Source organism: Macrotis lagotis, chromosome 1 (assembly GCF_037893015.1).
Source record: "Macrotis lagotis isolate mMagLag1 chromosome 1, bilby.v1.9.chrom.fasta, whole genome shotgun sequence".
In the NCBI taxonomy this organism is placed as follows: Eukaryota; Metazoa; Chordata; class Mammalia; order Peramelemorphia; family Peramelidae; genus Macrotis; species Macrotis lagotis.
Window position 1 is genome coordinate 706,343,518 of NC_133658.1, and position 18,011 is coordinate 706,361,528.

The 18,011-nt window shown below is 34.3% G+C and overlaps 1 protein-coding gene across 4 annotated transcripts in view; it reads left to right on the top strand.

The window, feature by feature from the left end:
* Window positions 1–18,011, top strand: part of RBMS1 (RNA binding motif single stranded interacting protein 1) — a 257,733-nt gene that overhangs the window by 107,730 nt on the left and 131,992 nt on the right. For all 4 annotated transcript variants that reach the window (XM_074215867.1, XM_074215870.1, XM_074215866.1 and 1 more), the window contains exon 2: window positions 14,655–14,830. In XM_074215867.1, the coding sequence (XP_074071968.1) occupies window positions 14,655–14,830 (176 nt within the window). The remainder of the gene's footprint in view (window positions 1–14,654; window positions 14,831–18,011) is intronic.

The following is an 18,011-nucleotide window of genomic DNA, read 5'->3' on the forward strand; positions in this document are numbered from 1 at the left end:
AGCTTGAATGGTTTTTCAAGGCTACAATGTGTGAAAGTGTATTAGCTGAATACAGATTCATCTATGAAAAATCCTAAATGAGAGTGGAGGGTGTGGGAAGGGAGCGCTAATGATCCTATGAGTAACTACTATACCTCTTGCTTTTAAAGATTTACGAAGAGTGGTTTCAAGTTGGGGGAAGGGTCCAAAATTTGAGTGATGTTAAAATAACCTGTTGAGATGGGAAAGAGAAGCTATATTAGCCTTTGGTGAGGTCTCCTCTGCCTTTTGCCTGGGGGCCATATGAATGTTGGGAATCCACTGTGAGTCACAACCCTTCCTAGTAGTATTTCAAAGCTGCACTTCAAATCCTTAATGATGGGAAAAAAACTCAACAAAAACCTGTACCCAGAGGCTATGGTTCTCTATTCAACAACTCTTGACTTATTCTAGACCAAAATGGGTAAATCCTTGCCAGTTCTAAGGCATTATAGATTATCCTAGTTCAGCAGATAGAATCTTATAAATTCATGATGATAGCAGTGATGGTAATTAAGCACCTTGACTCCTCACATTGCTGGTAGGCAGAGATTATACTCCTTTGTGATATTCAGTTGTATAATGGAGGAAAAAAATTAAATCTCATTGTTTATTTTCTATTTTGTTATTGATACTACCTTGATAAATGGGCAAATTGTTGATTTTTTATATCATTGCACCTCCATCAGATTGCTGAAGTCTATTTTTCTCTAAATATTATGTTTTTGAGTTGTGATGGGTAGCAAATGCCACCAGAACATGACCTCATCATTCATTTCTTCATTATCACTTTGTCTTACAATACTCATTCTTTGGCATATTGTCCATGTATAAAAAATTTACTCATAATTTAGGGAATATATCTGTTAATATAATTTAAACACAATCTTTTGATCTTTGTTAAAAGATCCTTAATACTTCCTATTAGCAAATATTTTTACTTCAGTGCATCACTGTTATAATGAAAAGAGAATTGAATTCGGATCCCAGCTTTGCTATTTTCCTGGCTGTTTGAATTTATCCAAATAATTCTTAATTTCCTCATCTGTAAAATGAGGTCAATAATAGACAGGTACCACCTGCCTTACAGGATAAAAACTATTTTGGACAATTTACGGCATTATATAAAAAGCCAGCTGTTGAATTTTTTTTATATTAGCTGTAATCATCATTATTTATTGTGGAGAAAGCATTCTTTAAATCAGTCATTTCCGTACCAGTTCTCTGCAATCATAGAGCTAATAATTCCTAACTTGCAGGAAATTTTTAGAGAACTGATTAAATGTACTGCACTTAGAATTTTAAAAACAACTGAAAGGAAGTTCTTAACCTTGGAGTCATAACTACATATGGACTTGGGACAGGAAATTCTGAGTATTGCAGAGGTGATCTGAGCTCCTTGTAGAGTCACAGGACTAAATCTGTGTTTCACTTCCCTAAGGAAGTGTATGTGAGTGTGTGTGTGTGTGTGTGTGTGTGTGTGTGTATGTTCAATTTAAAGAAGAGTTCCTTACACCCACAGCAAACATCTTAGTTTAGAGGAAAAATACTACTGATCTGAAAATTCCCTATTCAATATTGAAAGGGGAATGAAAAATATTCTCAAAGTATTATGTTATTTCAAAGAAATTTGAAGTTATCAAAATTAATATTGTACTATTTTATCACTTTCTGACAACACGAGGCTCCGAATAGTGGGAGAAATAACTAACTACTGATTTCCCTCAGTAGCTCAAGTACAAGGCTCTTTAACTTCCCTTTCCCTTCCCTCTTCTTCTTCCCTTAATCCTCCTCTTCCTTTTCACCTTCCCTTCCCCTCTTCCCCCTCCTTCCTTCCTTACCCTTCCTTTCCCTTTCCTTTTATTCTTCCCTTCTCCTTCCTCCTCATGCTTCTTTTTCCTTTCCTTTTTCTCTTTCCCTTCCTTTTCTTTCTCCCCTTCTCCTTCCCTTTCCCACTCCCCCTCTCCTTTCTCCTCTAGCCCCCCTTCATCTTTGACTTCCTCTTCCCTTATCTTTTTCCTTCCCCCTCCTCTCTTCTTATACTTTTCTTCCTTTTTTTCTTTCTGTATTAAACTTAGGGGGCTTTCGTGCCTTCTTGTAAAGAATGCAGACACTACATGAAAAGCATATGTAATATAATATTGTAAAAATGCCCTGATTAAAGGTAAAAGACACTTAGATAATGAAATTAAGCTGATTTGAATTAAGATATTTAATCACATTTTTAATCCTGTGGGTCAGTGCTTCTCAAAAACATTTTTGTAGGGCGGCTAGGTGGCGTAGTGGATAAAGCACCAGCCTTGGAATCAGGAGTATCTGGGTTCAAATCCGGTCTCAGACACTAAATAATTACCTAGCTGTGTGGCCTTGGGCAAGCCACTTAACCCCATTTGCCTTACAAAAACATTTTGGTGTTGGGGTTCCTTTACATTCTTCACAATTATTGAGGACCCCTTCCCCAAGAGCTTTTGGCTGCATGGGTTATATATCTCATGGACCTCCCAAAAGAATTTCCAGAACTTTCAGAGTTCCTGAAGACACATTTTCTGAAATACTGCTTCATCCTTTATCTTTGGGAATGTAAAAATGTTTTTGAATTTTTAGTTTAATCTCTTAAAACAGTAGTTTCATTTTGTTCTTCCCTGTGTTGCTATTATGTCATTTTTATAGGTTATTGCTAGACACAAATAAGTGAATAAAATCTTTTCTAATGATCTGGTAATCCCTTAACAGAAAGACTTGGAGTCAGGGATATAAATTCAAATCCTGCTTCTTTTTCTTATACTAGCTATTTTCTTTGCTTTGTTTTTCCCATTTGTAAAGTAAGGGATGGTTAGATGAAATAATTTCTAAGGTCTCATTCAGCTAAAGCTTTTGATTCTAAATATTTTGTAGTGGGCGAGTTGGGAGCTTTGAAACTAGTCTTGTGATCTGATAAGCCATCTTTCAGAGGAAATATATATGTTCTCTCCTTCATTAAAAGTTTTCTTTTCTGAGGTGTCTTGTTAATAATTTTACATTTAAATGACTTCAATATAAATAAGACCCAGAATTTTAAATATAAATGATCAAAGGAAATTACTAGATTGGTTGCAAATATAAGTATAGTATTCTTCCACACAAATCACAATATGTTAAGAGCTGGAAGGATCCTTAGAGATCATTTAATGCAACCAGGTCATTTTACAAGATAAAGAAATTGTGGCACATGAATTTTACTTAAGATTACAGAAGTAGTAAGAGGCAGAGCTGGGATCTTCTAAATCTATGCCCAGTTTTCCCTCCTCTGTACGATAGAGCAGACCAACTCAGAAATCCCCCAAACTGAAAAGCAGAAAATCACTTCATCACTTTATTCTGTAGCATAAGAAAAGATTTAATTGGTTATAGATTTTTGTGTACAAGTTTCAATGATAAGTTAATAATAAAACAGGCATTGACCAAGGTCTGTTTAGGATAGTGTTTCCTCTTGTGTGTTTTCAAAAGCTCCTTGTATATAAAAAAATTATTGAATTGACACTAGCTGATTTACAAATGTTGATGTATATAGAAGCAAAAATTGAAGTCTAAAATAAAGGCTTTGATGAAAAAGGTTTAAATACAGGAAGTTACATGAGATGATTTTGGAAGAAAACTTGCTGAGAAGATGACATTTCATGTTCCCCATCTTCTTTCCTTCTCCATGCCCCTCCTCCCCAAAATACCACTTCAGGATATAAGTATTGATTCTTTTGGATGATTGATATAATCATGGTTTTTAGAGTTAAGGGGAGCTGAGAGATCCAACTCCCTAATTCTTTAAATGAGGATATTTAGACATAGGAAAAGGTTAAGTGACTTGATTGTTCAGGGTCTAAATTAGTATTTGAACCTAGGTCTTTCTAACTCCCAAGTCTGGTGCTTTATTTGCTCTACAATGCTGCTTTTCAAGGTTAAATTGCCTTTTTATGTATGCAATTCATCCATTCAAAATATTTGTTAAATTCATGTCATGTTTAAATGTTTGTTTCATTAATTTCTTTAATACACTAATCCTGAATTAATCTTGGATATCTGTGAGGAAGTTTCAGTGATGAATTAATAGCATATTAAATAGTCAAGAGGATTTATTGTTGAGTTGTTTCAGGTGTATCCAATTCCTCATAACCCTATTTGGAGTTTTCTTGGAAAAGATAAAGGAATGGTTTGCCATTTCCTCTTCCAGCTCATTTTACTGTTGAGGAAACTGAGGCAAGCAGTGTTATATAACTTGCTCTGGGTCACTTATCTAGTAAGGCTGGATTTGAACTCGTTTCTGACTGCAAGCCTAGTACTCCATCTAGCTACCCTGTCAAGAGATTAATGGCTAAGTTTTGAAAGTCAAGTTTCACTTGTGATTGAGTTACCAGTCTACCATTAATTTCATCAAGTCTCTTTTTGAATAGCTTTCATAAATTGGATTTTGAAAACTTTTCCATAAACACCTCTAATTCAATCCATAATATTGAATGCTCAGGGTTTTTATCATGATAATACAATCTAATCTCTGCTTCAAAGTATGTGATCTGTTTTGCCCAACCTCACAGTTACCAGTACTCTACCTTTATAAGGAAAGTAAAAAAGTGACAAACACTTGGTTAAGAAAGTTCCAGTGACCTTGAGCAAGTCATTCAAACTCTTTGATATTTCATCTCATAGGTCAGTCCCCCATCTATTTCATAACATTGTTTTAAGGATCACTGAGTAAAAGGTAAAAAACATTTCTATAGGCCAGGCATATATTACGCCAGGTGGAATATCTGGAGACGATGACTGATAGATGTTGGGAATTATAGTTCTATAGCTAAAGAGGCTTTAGAGGTCATCTTTCTTTTTATAGATGAGGTAACAGACCCAGGTTGGTAAAGTAATGCATGTAGGGTTACAAGAATAGTAAGTAATAATTGTAAGCTGGGGACTCGAGCTCAGGTTCTATGACTACAAGTTCATTATTTTCCACAGCAATATGGCACATCTGGGAATAGCACAAGGTAGTAGAAAGAGTACTGGTCTGGGAGCCAGCAAAGCTGTGTTCTAAGTCCAGTCATATTATTAAATAGTTGTATGGCTGTGGTCAAATCACTTGATCTTTTGGGATCTTATTTTGTTCATTTGTCAAATGATGGAGTTACACTAGATCTCTAAAGGGTAACTTCCAGTTCCAAAGCAGTGATGCTTTGGTCCTTTCCAGCTATGATATCTTTTCTGCCTGCCTGTGAGGTCATTTTCCTTATTTGTTCAGCCACAGTAAAACTCTTCCTGATACTTCCATTTTCTACTTTTAACTTACTTTTTACCATTAATTTCCTCTGCTGTCCCCTCTTTCCTGCTCCAAATCTTCACTCCCTCTCCCTTCCCCTCCCTTTCCCCTTCTCTTTCTCCCTCTCCCATTCCCTCTCCCTCTCCCTTTTCCTTCCTTAAACACAGCTCCACCCTCAATTGCCAATTGTCCTTCTTCCACTCAAAGGGCTGCCATCTGTAAAAAGAGAACAAAGGAAACAAAATCTCAAGCTAACCATTTTGGGGAAATTGTTTTTCTTTTACTTTGGTTTTTAAGAATTTCATTTGTTTTCATTTTAAAAGTCTAAGGCTGAAAGATTCCCAAGGAGAATTATATTGTGTATTTTTGTATTGTTAAAAAAAAATTGAAGTTCTTTAAGCACCTACCACAGTGCTATATTTAATTATTAATTGTATAATCTTTTTGTATTCTTTGATTTGATAGATTTTGGACTTCAGTAAAATGGTTACTGAGATGTATGGAGAGCTATACAAATGTGTGGTCATGGAGGTATTATTTATTAATATCCAGACAGCAGGTCCCCATTCCTTTGGAATCCTAATTGTGATTATTATGAATACTTCCTTTGCTTCTGGGTAGAGGAAATGCCTGGTGTGATAAATGGCAGTCTCTCCTACTGATTTGGAAGAAAATAGTTCTGATATCTTGAAGGATGGTTGACAATGAAAACTTTTAAGAAAGTTAAAACAGGAAAGTACTAAGAATTCTAATGGAATTCCCAAGGATGATATTGGAAAGAGGATAAAGATTGTAAATATAATGAAAGATTCTAATGCTGTATATTCTCTACACTAATGACAGTATAGAGCTTGAAGGTTTACAAAATGCTAAAATAACATTTATATAGAAACTTTTTAAGGTATACAAAGTGTATTCTAGATATTCTCTCATATGAAATGAAGAAATGGCAAACCAATTTGGAAATACATTTAAAATGATTATCATTTTTATTGCCTCAGTTATTTAGACACATATCCAGCAAATAGATCTTTCTAAAATACTAGTGGTTCCCTAGCACTTCCACCTGTCTTTTAAAGCCCTTTATCACCTGATTCTTCAAACTTTATCATGTGGTAATTCTAGACTTCTTAGGTCACAAAAGACACTGCATTTTTCTCTAGCTGTCCCCTCTATATGTAGAATTTTTGCTCTTCTCATTTCCACCTCTTGGTTTCCCTGTATTCCTTCTAATCTCAGGAAGGAGACTAGGAATACTATCTTCTACAGGAATCCTTTCTCAGTTTGCCTTAATGGTAGTGCATTTCCCCTGAAATTATTTCCCATTTATCCTGTATATATAATGTTTTCCCCATAGTTGTTTAAATGATATCTCTGTAATTAGACTTTGAGCTTCTTGAAATCAGAACTTTTTTTCTTAGCTCTGAACCTAGTAACACATATCAGCTACTCAATAAATACTAGTTGACTTCTTGGTTTAATTTGCACAGTGAAAACTTACTAATATTTTAGTCCACAAATATGGTTAATTTTGCTTTCTTCAAATGAGACCTTTTAGGGCAGGTGTGTCCAAGCCATGGCCAATAGACCACATGTGGCCCTCAAAGCCCATTCATGTGGACATTATTACATTTTTTTATTATTCTCATTAGTAATGTGTTATTTCTGTAGCCATAATTAAAAATTAAATTCTATATGCAGCCCTTTGCAAATTTTTGTTGGGCAATATGACCCAGAAGAGCTAAAGGTTGGACACCATGCTTTAGGGAGTATTTGCTATTCAGTTATACGTATTATTATCATTGACTCTTATGTTTTTCAATTGAGGTATTCTAGTAATACAGATGAAATAAATGCTTTGGGCAGAAGTAAAGCAGGTAAATTCTATGCCCAAATGCCTTGTCTGTTGAGTTTACATAAAACCAATTTATTTTTGTTTAAAAGTAAAGTAAAATTTAAAAAAATCTAAGTAATGGAGGGATATTAATTGCTTATGGTTGCACTGAGGATTAGGGAGGTTTATAGAAGATTAAATAAACAATTTTGATTGCACAAAATTGTTAATTTTTATTGCAAAAGCTTTTGAATAAATAAAATGTAGCTAAAATCATAAGGGAAACAGCTGGTGGTGAGTGGAGAGACCTATTTACAGCACATTTCTCTGATATAGATCTGCTATTTGAGATAGAGAGAAGTTATTCAGATATTGAGTCATACCTCTTATGAGATATAAGGTCAAATATATGAACTGTCTTGAGAAGAAGACAGTTCTCAAAAGAAGAAAAGCAAACTAAAAATAACCATGTGAAAAACATACATTAATAATAAAATAATTCAAATTAAAATTACTTTACAGTTCTGCCTTACTAATATCAGATTGACAAAGATGATATAGAAGTTTATAGATGCAGGAGACAATATGGAAGGTCAACTGGAGCTATGAATTAGAATAACCATTCTGGAAATTAATATGGATCTCTACCCCTCAAATTTTCAAATTGACATGTGCTTTGATCAGAGATATCACCATGAAGCATATGCCTCAAAGAGGAAATGAACTCTTATGTAGAAAAATATACATAGCAGCACTTTTTGTAGTAGCAAAGAACTGAAAGCTCACTAATGTTGGGGAATGGCTTAAGAAATTGTGGTCTGTGGATGCAATGGAATTGTGTCATAAGAAATGATGAAAGAATAGCTTGAGATAAACCTTAGGAAGACTTGTAAAATGGAAGAGAACTAGAACTAGAAAAAAAATATATATAAATTATAACATTGTTTTTGCTTCTCTCTGTATTTCTGTCTCTCTACACATACACACACACACACACACATACAAACACACACACACACACACACACACACACACACACACACACACACACACACACACACACCTCTTTTGAAAGAACTCTGATCAATGAATACAGTCACCAAACTGCAGAGTGTTGAGAATGAAGCATTTTTCATACCTCTTGAGACATGTAATAAACTTAGAGGTATAGAGTAAGGTATTTATTTTTAAATATGACCAATATACTGTATTATCTATAGCATTGTCACATGTTCCAACTATAGGTTTTAGTGCCTCCTAGTCATAAATGTAAATTGTTTAGAGTTTGATGAAGTTGTGATGTGGTTACTAAAGAATTGTCAGTGTTTGCATTAAAACTTGAGTGGCTTTGATTTACTGTATTAAATCACACCTTCATGTTGGCAGCTAGGTGGTAGAGAGGATAGAGCGCCGGCCCTGGAGTCAAGAGAACCTGAGTTCAAATGTGGTCTCAAACACTTAATAATTGCCTAGTTGTGTGACCTTGGTTAAGTCACTTAACCCCATTGCCTTAAATAATAAATTTTTTTAACAAGTTAAAAAAAAGGCAAAAAAAAAATTAAATCACATCCTCCTAAAGTTCTGACTTCAGTTTTCAGCTAAAATGGGCTATGTCTTTGTAAATCAGTTTCATTATTTATTGTCTAATTAGAAGGCATAGAGCAGAAAAGAGGGTAATTGTGAAAAATAAGAATTTAGCATATAGTCTTAGAGGCAACTCAAGACTTGTTTGATTTTTGCTTTAATTTACATATGAAGTTATTTGTGGACAATTTGCTAATTGATGATTCAGAGTATGACATTTAAGTAGCATAATTCAAAAGAGCAAAATTTCTTTACTTTGTAATATCTAAGCAGATGAGGTCCAGGCCCCAAAGCAATGGGACATTTCTCCCCAAAATTTTGGTTTAGTCATCAACAAACAAGTTGACCACCCTGGGATTGTTGATTTTTATTGTTAATTTTAATCTATTATAAGATCATAAGAAAGAAATGAAATATTACTGATACATTCTTGCTTTAATATATATGTATTTGATAACTACTTATATTGGCTAGTTAGATGATTTTTTTAAGTCCCCCATGTGAATTTTCTAGTTTTTCTCTGTTGATATAAGTATATCTTTTGGTAGTAGTTAATTGAAACATTATTATGTCATTTTTAATCTGGAACATTTCACTTCTATCTCCATTCTCTCCTCAATTCCTGCCAGTTTTTCAAAATACTAGATCAAAATATGACATGAATCTCAAAGAATTATAGAATCTTTTACCTAAAAAGGCCATCTGTGGACTTCTAATGTCTTTCTGTTTTGATTTCTTCAGAATTCTTTAATGTTATTAATTTCACATTTCCTCATGTGGTTATACTAATGATGGACCTAACATGTTCAGTTATGTTGAGCTAGGTCTTTGTCGTGATCATTTTAATAGGCATTAAGATAAAGGAAATTAATATTGCTATATAAAAGATTATTGAGTTCAAAATGATTTAATGAAATATATAAAACTTGGGAAGGTGTATCATGAGATATTTTATACTTATCTTCTTTGTGTTTAAAGTGAAGTTTGGATAAAGAATCCTCTAGTGAAAGGACAAAGGAATTGAAGGGTTTAAGTGGAAAAGAGGAGATTGGTAAAGACTGGGATATCAGTTATCAGTCAATAGATACATACTGAGTCCCTAATATGTTCCAAGCTTAGGAGACTTATAAATGTTATGCTTTGAAACATTTCCAACCAAGCTATTATGTGGTGCATGGTGAATGTTTTTTCTTCATTCTTGATGAGAAAAAAAATAGAAGTAGATTCAGAAAATATTTCTGTGTATTTAATTCTGACTCTGTTTGATGTAGCTGAAGTCCAAGGGTTATAAGGCAAGGATAAGCTTGATAAGCTGCTAAGCATGTCATTCTGAAATTTGGTATAGTTTGGTCAAATCTCCTCATAGTAGGTTGTAATTTAGTTATTTTGATTAGAGTTTAAGACATATGGAACTAATTCAGGGAGGTAGAGAATGTGAGAAAAACTATTAAGATTATAGAGAGTATTGATCAATTTGGAGGTAGAAGGAAGCGTAGAGATCATAATTTAATTAATTTTATGAACAAGCAAAATCAGATCCAAAGAGGTTTAATGACTTCCTTAAAGTCATATAGATAGTAAACAAAGTCCAGGTCTCTTGACCCCAGTGTATATTTGAGCTGGGAATGTCAAGTTGAGAAGTTTAGGGGTTTTTGTTCTTTACAATACGATGAGGAGTGAAAAGAAAGGATCCAACCTCTGCATAAGGAAAGTGAATCTAGCACCAGTGTGAGATAATACTTGAGCCATTTATATAGCATTGTAAGTTTTTCATAGTTCTTGGCAAATATTATCTCAACTTATCACAGTAATCCTGACAGGTATGTGTTATTACGTCCCATTTTTGCAATGAATAAACTGGAGGTTAAGTGACTGACGCAGGATCTCACTTATAATAAGTGTTTATGATAAGATTTGCACTCAGGTTTTCCTGACAACAAGTCCTTTGCACCACCCAACTGACTGTTTTTCAGACTTTCTTAATTGTCCAGGTGGGTAGAGTCAGTAATTTGATGTAAATCATTACAAAGGTAGAATAAAGAGACTTGGCAGCTTATGTGATGTGAGAACTAAAGGAGAAGGAAGAGTTGATACCTAAGTTTTAAATCCAAATTATAGAGAGAGTACTAGTAATTTTGACAGAAATATTGAAGACAAAATGAGAAATATGTATTGGGAAAAAGAGAAGTTAATTGTGTTTGAGATGCAGGTAGAGGTGTAAGCAGTTGATGATATAGGGCATGAAATTACAAGATAGATCAAAGCTAGGGGCTTAAATTTAAGGAAATCCACATAGGGATGATTGTCAAAATAGTGCAAAAGATCTGGAGATTTGGGTACCTCTCCTGTCTTCCCTTACAAAATCTGCTCTTCTTCTTCTGCACTGTGACTTCTAATCCCTTGACTCTCTCCTTGGCCATCTCTCCTTCACTATTCCAACTCACTTCACTATTCAAACTCAGAATTTCTCATTTCTCATCTAACTGTGCTATATTTACTACTCTGGGACATCTGACTTCTCCACCATTGCCCTTTCATCTCTTCCCTAATCCTGGGTGCATCACACCCTTTCTTGCTCCCTCTTCTTTTCAGCTTCCATTTGTGGATCATCTTCCCCTATTAGATTGGAAGCTCCTTTGAGGTCAACGGTCTTTTTTTCATAATTGTATCAGTAGTGCTTAGTACAATGCCTAGTACGTTGTAGTTATTTAATAAATGTTTAATAAGTGCTCTATAAAAGTTATTGACTGGCTACTCTTTCCTCTTTACCCCATCTTGACTCCCCGATGTGTCAATTCAGCTCTATACTACCTTCCTCTCTTGAAACTCTGGTTCCCTTATTTTATATACATCTGTCTATCTATCTATCTATCTATCTATCTATCTATCTATCTATCTATCTATCATCTATCTCTTTATAGAGAGATATATTGCCAGTTAAGTCATGCTGAGCTATAGCCTTGAAAAACTCACATCATTCATGGCCTTCACTTCAACACTGATGCTACTGAAGAAAGATGGAGAAAATCATGCAACCATTCTGACTAGGTCCACATATTTAATGGAATTATTTTAAGGAGAGGACTTTGTGATCTTTGAAACCATTTGTAAATGTCTTCAGAAAGTGTTGTCGCTCCTTGTTATATCTAGCTTAAAATAAACTTATACCTTTGGCATTCAAAGCCCTTCCCAGTGGAGCATTAATATATTTTTAGAGAGAAGTTTCACATCAATCCCATATGTATATCCTCTGTATTTCAGCTAAACCAGTCTATTTATTGTTCCTCTAGATATGCCATTCCATCATCTTTTGAGGTAGCATGGCTCAGTAGTTCTATTGAGTGCTGGGCTATGAAGTCAGGAAGACCTGAGTTCAAACCCAGCCTCTGACACATACTAGCTCTATGACCCAGGTTGATTCATATAATCTCTGTCTGACTCAGTTTCCTTAGCTATGAAATGGGTTTAATAATAGCTTTAATCTCATTGGGTTATGAGGATCAAATTGAGATAATATCTGTATAGTACTTTTTCCACATAAAGGACATTTAATAAATACTCACTTCTCCCTCTCCTTCCTGTCTTTTGCACAGATCCCTTCTACCCCCTATGCCTTGAATGCTCTTCATTCTCATCCAACTTCCTCCAATATTCTATTCATGGCACCTCCTTACACAAGACCCATCCTAGTCTTTACTCCCTTCTAAATTATTAATGTTCTCCCTTCCCTCTTCCAACATCAGATTACTTTGTAAATATATGATATTTATCTGTGAATGTGTATTCCTGATTTTTATGCAAAATATTTAGAATCTGAACTATTTCCTTCTTATTGGTATTTCTAGTACAGAGCACTGGAACTCAATTGTCTGTGAATCTGTTGGTTCAGAGCAATTTGATATGTGTTAGATATTTTATGATCTCAGTTTAGCTTGGGGACCTCAGGAATTAAGTGAATTTTTCAAAATCACACAGTATGTATCTGAGGAAAGACTTGAACTCAGCTCTTCTTAGCACTTCAGGTGACTCTCCACCTCACTGCTCACACAATATCTGGCATATAGAAATTATAAAATAAATTCTGGTTAATTTAAGTTATTACTACCACTTTAAAGAAAGTACTTCTGAAATATGAAGGAGTTTGGTCATAGTATCATAGATTAGAAGGGACCTAAGAGGCTAGTTAGCATAGCTTCCTCATTTACAGATGAAGAATTATGATCATGGATAGAAGATTCCCTTAGAGATAGAAAGAACTATTTGGATAATGTAGAACAAGATTGAATGGTGAAAAGGAAAATTCAGATGTGGATAACTGAAGGAATATAATATTCTGCTGAATCAGGATGGATCTAAGGGTGAGGGTGGAATGAGTAGAACACTTAGAAAAAACTCTTTAATATAGACCAAGAAGCCTATAGTAAATAGTTGAGAAGAATATAGCATATGTGGCATGAAATCAGATTGAGTAAGACTACTTTGAATGCAAGGTTGAGTTTTGTTGTTTTGGTATTGTTTGCTCCACAAAATGAAAGTTATGTGTGTGTCTCATTATTTAGTAAATTATTTATAGTATCTCTTGCTGCTACTACTGTTCCTACTTCTAGCTAACAAAAAGCACTTTAAGTTTTCAAAGTACTTTTAAAATAATATCTCATTTGATCCTCAGAACAGTTCTGGGAGGTAAATGCTATTATTAGCTGTATTTTATGAAGGAAAAAAATGGATTCCAACAAAGGTTAAGTGACTTGCCCAGGGTCATATAGCTAATGGGTGTTTGAGTCAGAAGTTGAACTTAGGTCCTCTGTATGCTATCCACTGAGCTACCTAGCAGTCAGTAAAAGGACTTCTAGGAAAAAAGACTAGAATTTACACTATAAATTTCCATTTTTCTTGGGAATTCATCGACCATTTAATTTATATTCTCCTTAAGTAAAGGACTATGTATATGTGGAAAAGTATGTAGTGGTAGTGGTGGCAGCAGCAATTTCTCTACTTTTATGAAGCAGCTAATATTTTTTGCTAAATAACTTGAGACTTAGGATTGCACACATCATTTGCAGCAGGAACTGTTTAGGACTTCCTTAAAATTCTTCAAAGCAACTCAGGGTCAGTAGATCTTGCCAGCAGTACAATCCAGAGAAAGTTTGGAATGTGGACCATTTCAGATATTCTTCCTGGGTGCCTGCTGAGTGTAAAACTGCACTGGGTCCAGGGCTTTGTTCTTCGTAATAGTTGTGTTTGTCTCTGAGAGAGAGGCCCAGGCTTGTTGCCAACTAAAACAAAGTTATCACAAGTTATATTTCACAAGTTTAGCTGGATTTGAGGGGGTGAGGGGAGTGGGAGGTAGAAAGTTTTAGCAGAACTGTGAACCTTCTCCAGATGTCTGAATGTTGTTGCATTCTTGCCATAGTGAACCCATTGTAGTGGTAAAAATTGACCTTCTGTTAAATGAGCAGCCTCAAAATTACACCTCAGTCATCTTCTTTTAGATATAGTTTTTAAACTTTCAATGCGTAGTCACTTGTAAAGTTAAAAGGGAATTGTATTTTTAAATTGTATTTTAGATTTCATGGAAGTAAATTAAATCTGTTTCAATATACACAGATAAAACATGAAAAATGAGTTCCTGAAAATGTATAACTATTTTAAAGTTGAATTGTATTCTTAAAGGCATTAAAGAGACTTGCTTTTTAGATGTTTCTTACAGTGAATAATTTTGTTAAGTAAGCACTGTGTATACATTTCATATCACCACATCCTGGTTTTTTTTTAAAAGATGAAGTAAACCTATATTTCAAAAGGTGATAAAACCCCTTGAAGATTGAAATTAATTGATTATTGCACCTTCATTGTGATCATTGCTACAAGCTTCTTTTTCCATGTGTAATAAAATTTTTATTTACTATGTTCTAACATATTACTTTTTTAATTTCCCAGCAGTCTATCGTGCCAGCCCACCCAATGGCTCCTCCCAGCCCCAGTACCACCAGCAGTAATAACAACAGTAGCAACAGTAGCAGCTCAGGGTGGGATCAACTAAGCAAAACAAACCTATATATCAGAGGACTGCCTCCTAATACCACAGACCAGGACCTGGTGAAGCTTTGTCAACCGTAAGTGTTTGTTTTTAAACATTTTGAAAATCATGATAAAGACAGAAAGTATGTAATGAAAGATACTTTATGCTTCAAGTTTTATTGAGGTGCATCATTAAAAAACAGACATACATGTTCTTAGCCATTGTCTCCTCTTATTTCAATGAGTATTTGATAGTTTTGTTGGTAATTTGTTTCAGTTGTATCCAACTCTTCGTGACTTCTTTTGGGATTTTTCTTGGCAGATACTGGAGTGGTTTGCCAGTTCCTTTTCCAGTTCATTTTAAAGTTGAGGAAAATGAGGCAAAAACAAGATTATGTGATTTGCCTAGAGTCTCACAGCTAGTAAGTGTTTGATGCTGAATTTGAATTAAGGTCTTCCTGACTCCAAATTCTATCCACCTAGCTATTACTAGTATTTGTCATTATAGTATTTCAAAATAATAAACTAGGCTTATAGAGATGGAATTTCATAATACTCTTCAGAAAAAGGGAAAACATTTTAAAGTAGCAACTTACTTGAAAGTTTTTTTTTATGATGAAATGAAGACAATGTAAATATCTAGCTTTTTAGTTTGGGCAGCAGTACCTTAGTGGATAACCTCTTTCCTTTATGTAAGGTTCAAAAAAATTAATGATTTAAAACTAGAAAAGACCTGGAAGCCCATATCATTCGGTCATATTACAGCTGAGAAAATAGAAGCCCAGAAAAGTTAAGAAATGTATTCAAAGCTCCACAGGCAATAAATGACTCAGTTGGAATTTAAACTGAGTTGCTATGACTCCAACTCTAGTTAGCTTTTCATTCCCCGTTCCATCTCCTCCAGCTTTTTGCTTCCATTCACCATCAAGAGGTGCATCTCCATCTCAAATCATAGCTAGAGTAAAATACTTCATTCTACTAGGGGGTATGATTAGATTAGCTTCTCTTTAGCGTCCCTTGGGGTTTATTAGTCTAGTTTATTTCCTTTCATCCTTTAGGCAATGGAAACCCTCATGTCTCCATGCTGAGTCTTATAGGTGTGAGTGTGCATCCAACCACAAAGGCATGTCTATATTTATGGAAAGATATAAAATAAATACATTCTTTTTTAACATTTTCAAAGAAGAGATAATTTTTATTATTACTTCCTTGGAGTTTCATTAACTTATTAAGTGAAAGAGAAACTTTTAAAGCAGAGAGCCAAAAGTATTATATAAAGATGTTGAAATATTAAAAAATGGCATCTGATCAAGTGTTTAAAAGTACTGAAAGCTTAGATAAGCATAAATGTTAAAACATTTAAGACAGAAGCAAAAGGCATTTTTAGGTGTAGCTATAAAAGATACTTTCTAATAGTTTCTATTGCATGATGACAAAAAATTCCCATACTGTGATTTAGATTTGGAGATTCAATAGAATCTAAATTTCCACTCAGAAAGTCTGAGTTAGAAGCAAATCATTTAACTTATTCAGATCACAATTTTTTAATCCGTAAAATGAGTGACTTTGACTAGTGCTTAAACTTCTTTTTTGTTCTCAGAACAGTGTTTTTTAATTACATAAAATAAGATATATTATACAAAGGAAAACAATGATATCAGGAAATCGTTTTCAAAGCATTAAAAAAAAGTTCTTTGGAATCCAAGTTACAAACCTACAGATAAGATCTCCTTTAAAGTTCTTAAATCCAATAATTTTCTTCAGTATCTTTCCTGTTAGAAAATTTCCTGTCTCTAGGATCAGGGAACCTAGGTTCAAATTCTATCTCTTGTCACTACTACCTGTGTGATCCTAAACACATTTTTTTTAAATCTCCATGATCCTCAGTTTACTCATCTGTAAAGTGAAAGGATTGGACTAGGTGGACTCAAAGATCTATTTTTCTTCCAGCTTTACATTCATGGTGCTATAAGATCCTGCTTTGTTGATATTCTTACTAAAAATTCATAGTAATTATGCAAGAAGTTCAAATTTTGCTTCCTTTGCAATTAGAACATTTTTTTCCAGTCAAGGAAATTAAAATATCACCTGTCATGACTTGAGTTTATTTATTTTGGGTGATTTTTTTTTTTGAGAGCTATGGGATCAATTCAAAAAGACAGTTGCATGGAGATCCTTCTATACCTTTCTCGTGTTATTCTTTTAGGGTGACATCCTTAATTCAGTGGCCATTATAATAATGATACCTCAGGGGATGCCTTGGAAAAGCAAATCGGGCTCCTGAGTGTCTCTCCTGTGTTGTAGAGGGCGTGAGGTAGAAAGAACTTTTCCAAGTGCGCTATACCTTCTCTTATAATTCTTCCTTCAGACCACAGAAATCTTGACTCCTCTGACAGCAAAATTACAGGTATATAGAATACCAGAAAGTCCAAGAAACCAAAAATGAAAATTTAAAAGACAAAGGGGAAAAAAAATGTTGTCAAGTGCTTCTTAAGCACCTACTATGTTCCAGACAGACACTACTAAGCTGGGAGTACAAGGAAAAGCAACAAACCAATCGTTGATCTTGAGGAGTTTGTTCAAAAAATTATGGGAGCTGGAGAAAAGGAAGTGGATATTAGAAAAGTGAATTACTCTACCTGAGGATTTTTATGTTGCATGAATTGAATTAGAACATCCAATAGAGTAATTTTTAGCCTTTGTCAGAGACAAATCAGTCAGTCATACTACAAATATTTATTAAATACATAGAATGTCTTTGTATCGTAATTGTCTTCCTAAAAAATTAAGTTTTTTATAAATTAAATCATCTTTAATGGTCTGGAAGGAAGGATTTATGATTTAATACATTCATGACATTTTTCTTTTAAAAAGTTTCCTCATTATTATTGTCAACAACATTTTTCATTTATCTCCTACTAAAGATGTTTTTAAGCTTTGTGAGCTCTTAAGAGCACGAAAGAAGCCAAAAAAACCCACAAAAGAAGTCTGCCTTATCTGCTGTCTCTTAGTTGCTGTCATTCTTATCTCCTCCAGGTGCTAGAATTTTGACTCCTGAGTGCCTAATAAAAATTGCTAGCAGAAGCTTGAGAAAGAATGGAGAGAGGCTTAAGCTGAAGGAAAGCAGAATCTTTTTTTTTAAAATAAGGCAGTGGAGTTAAATGACTTGGCCAAGGTCACATAGTTATGTAATTATTAACTGTGTGCTGAATTTGAACTCAGGTCCTCCTGATTCCAGGGCTGGTGCTGTATCTAATTGCCCTCGAAAGCAGAATT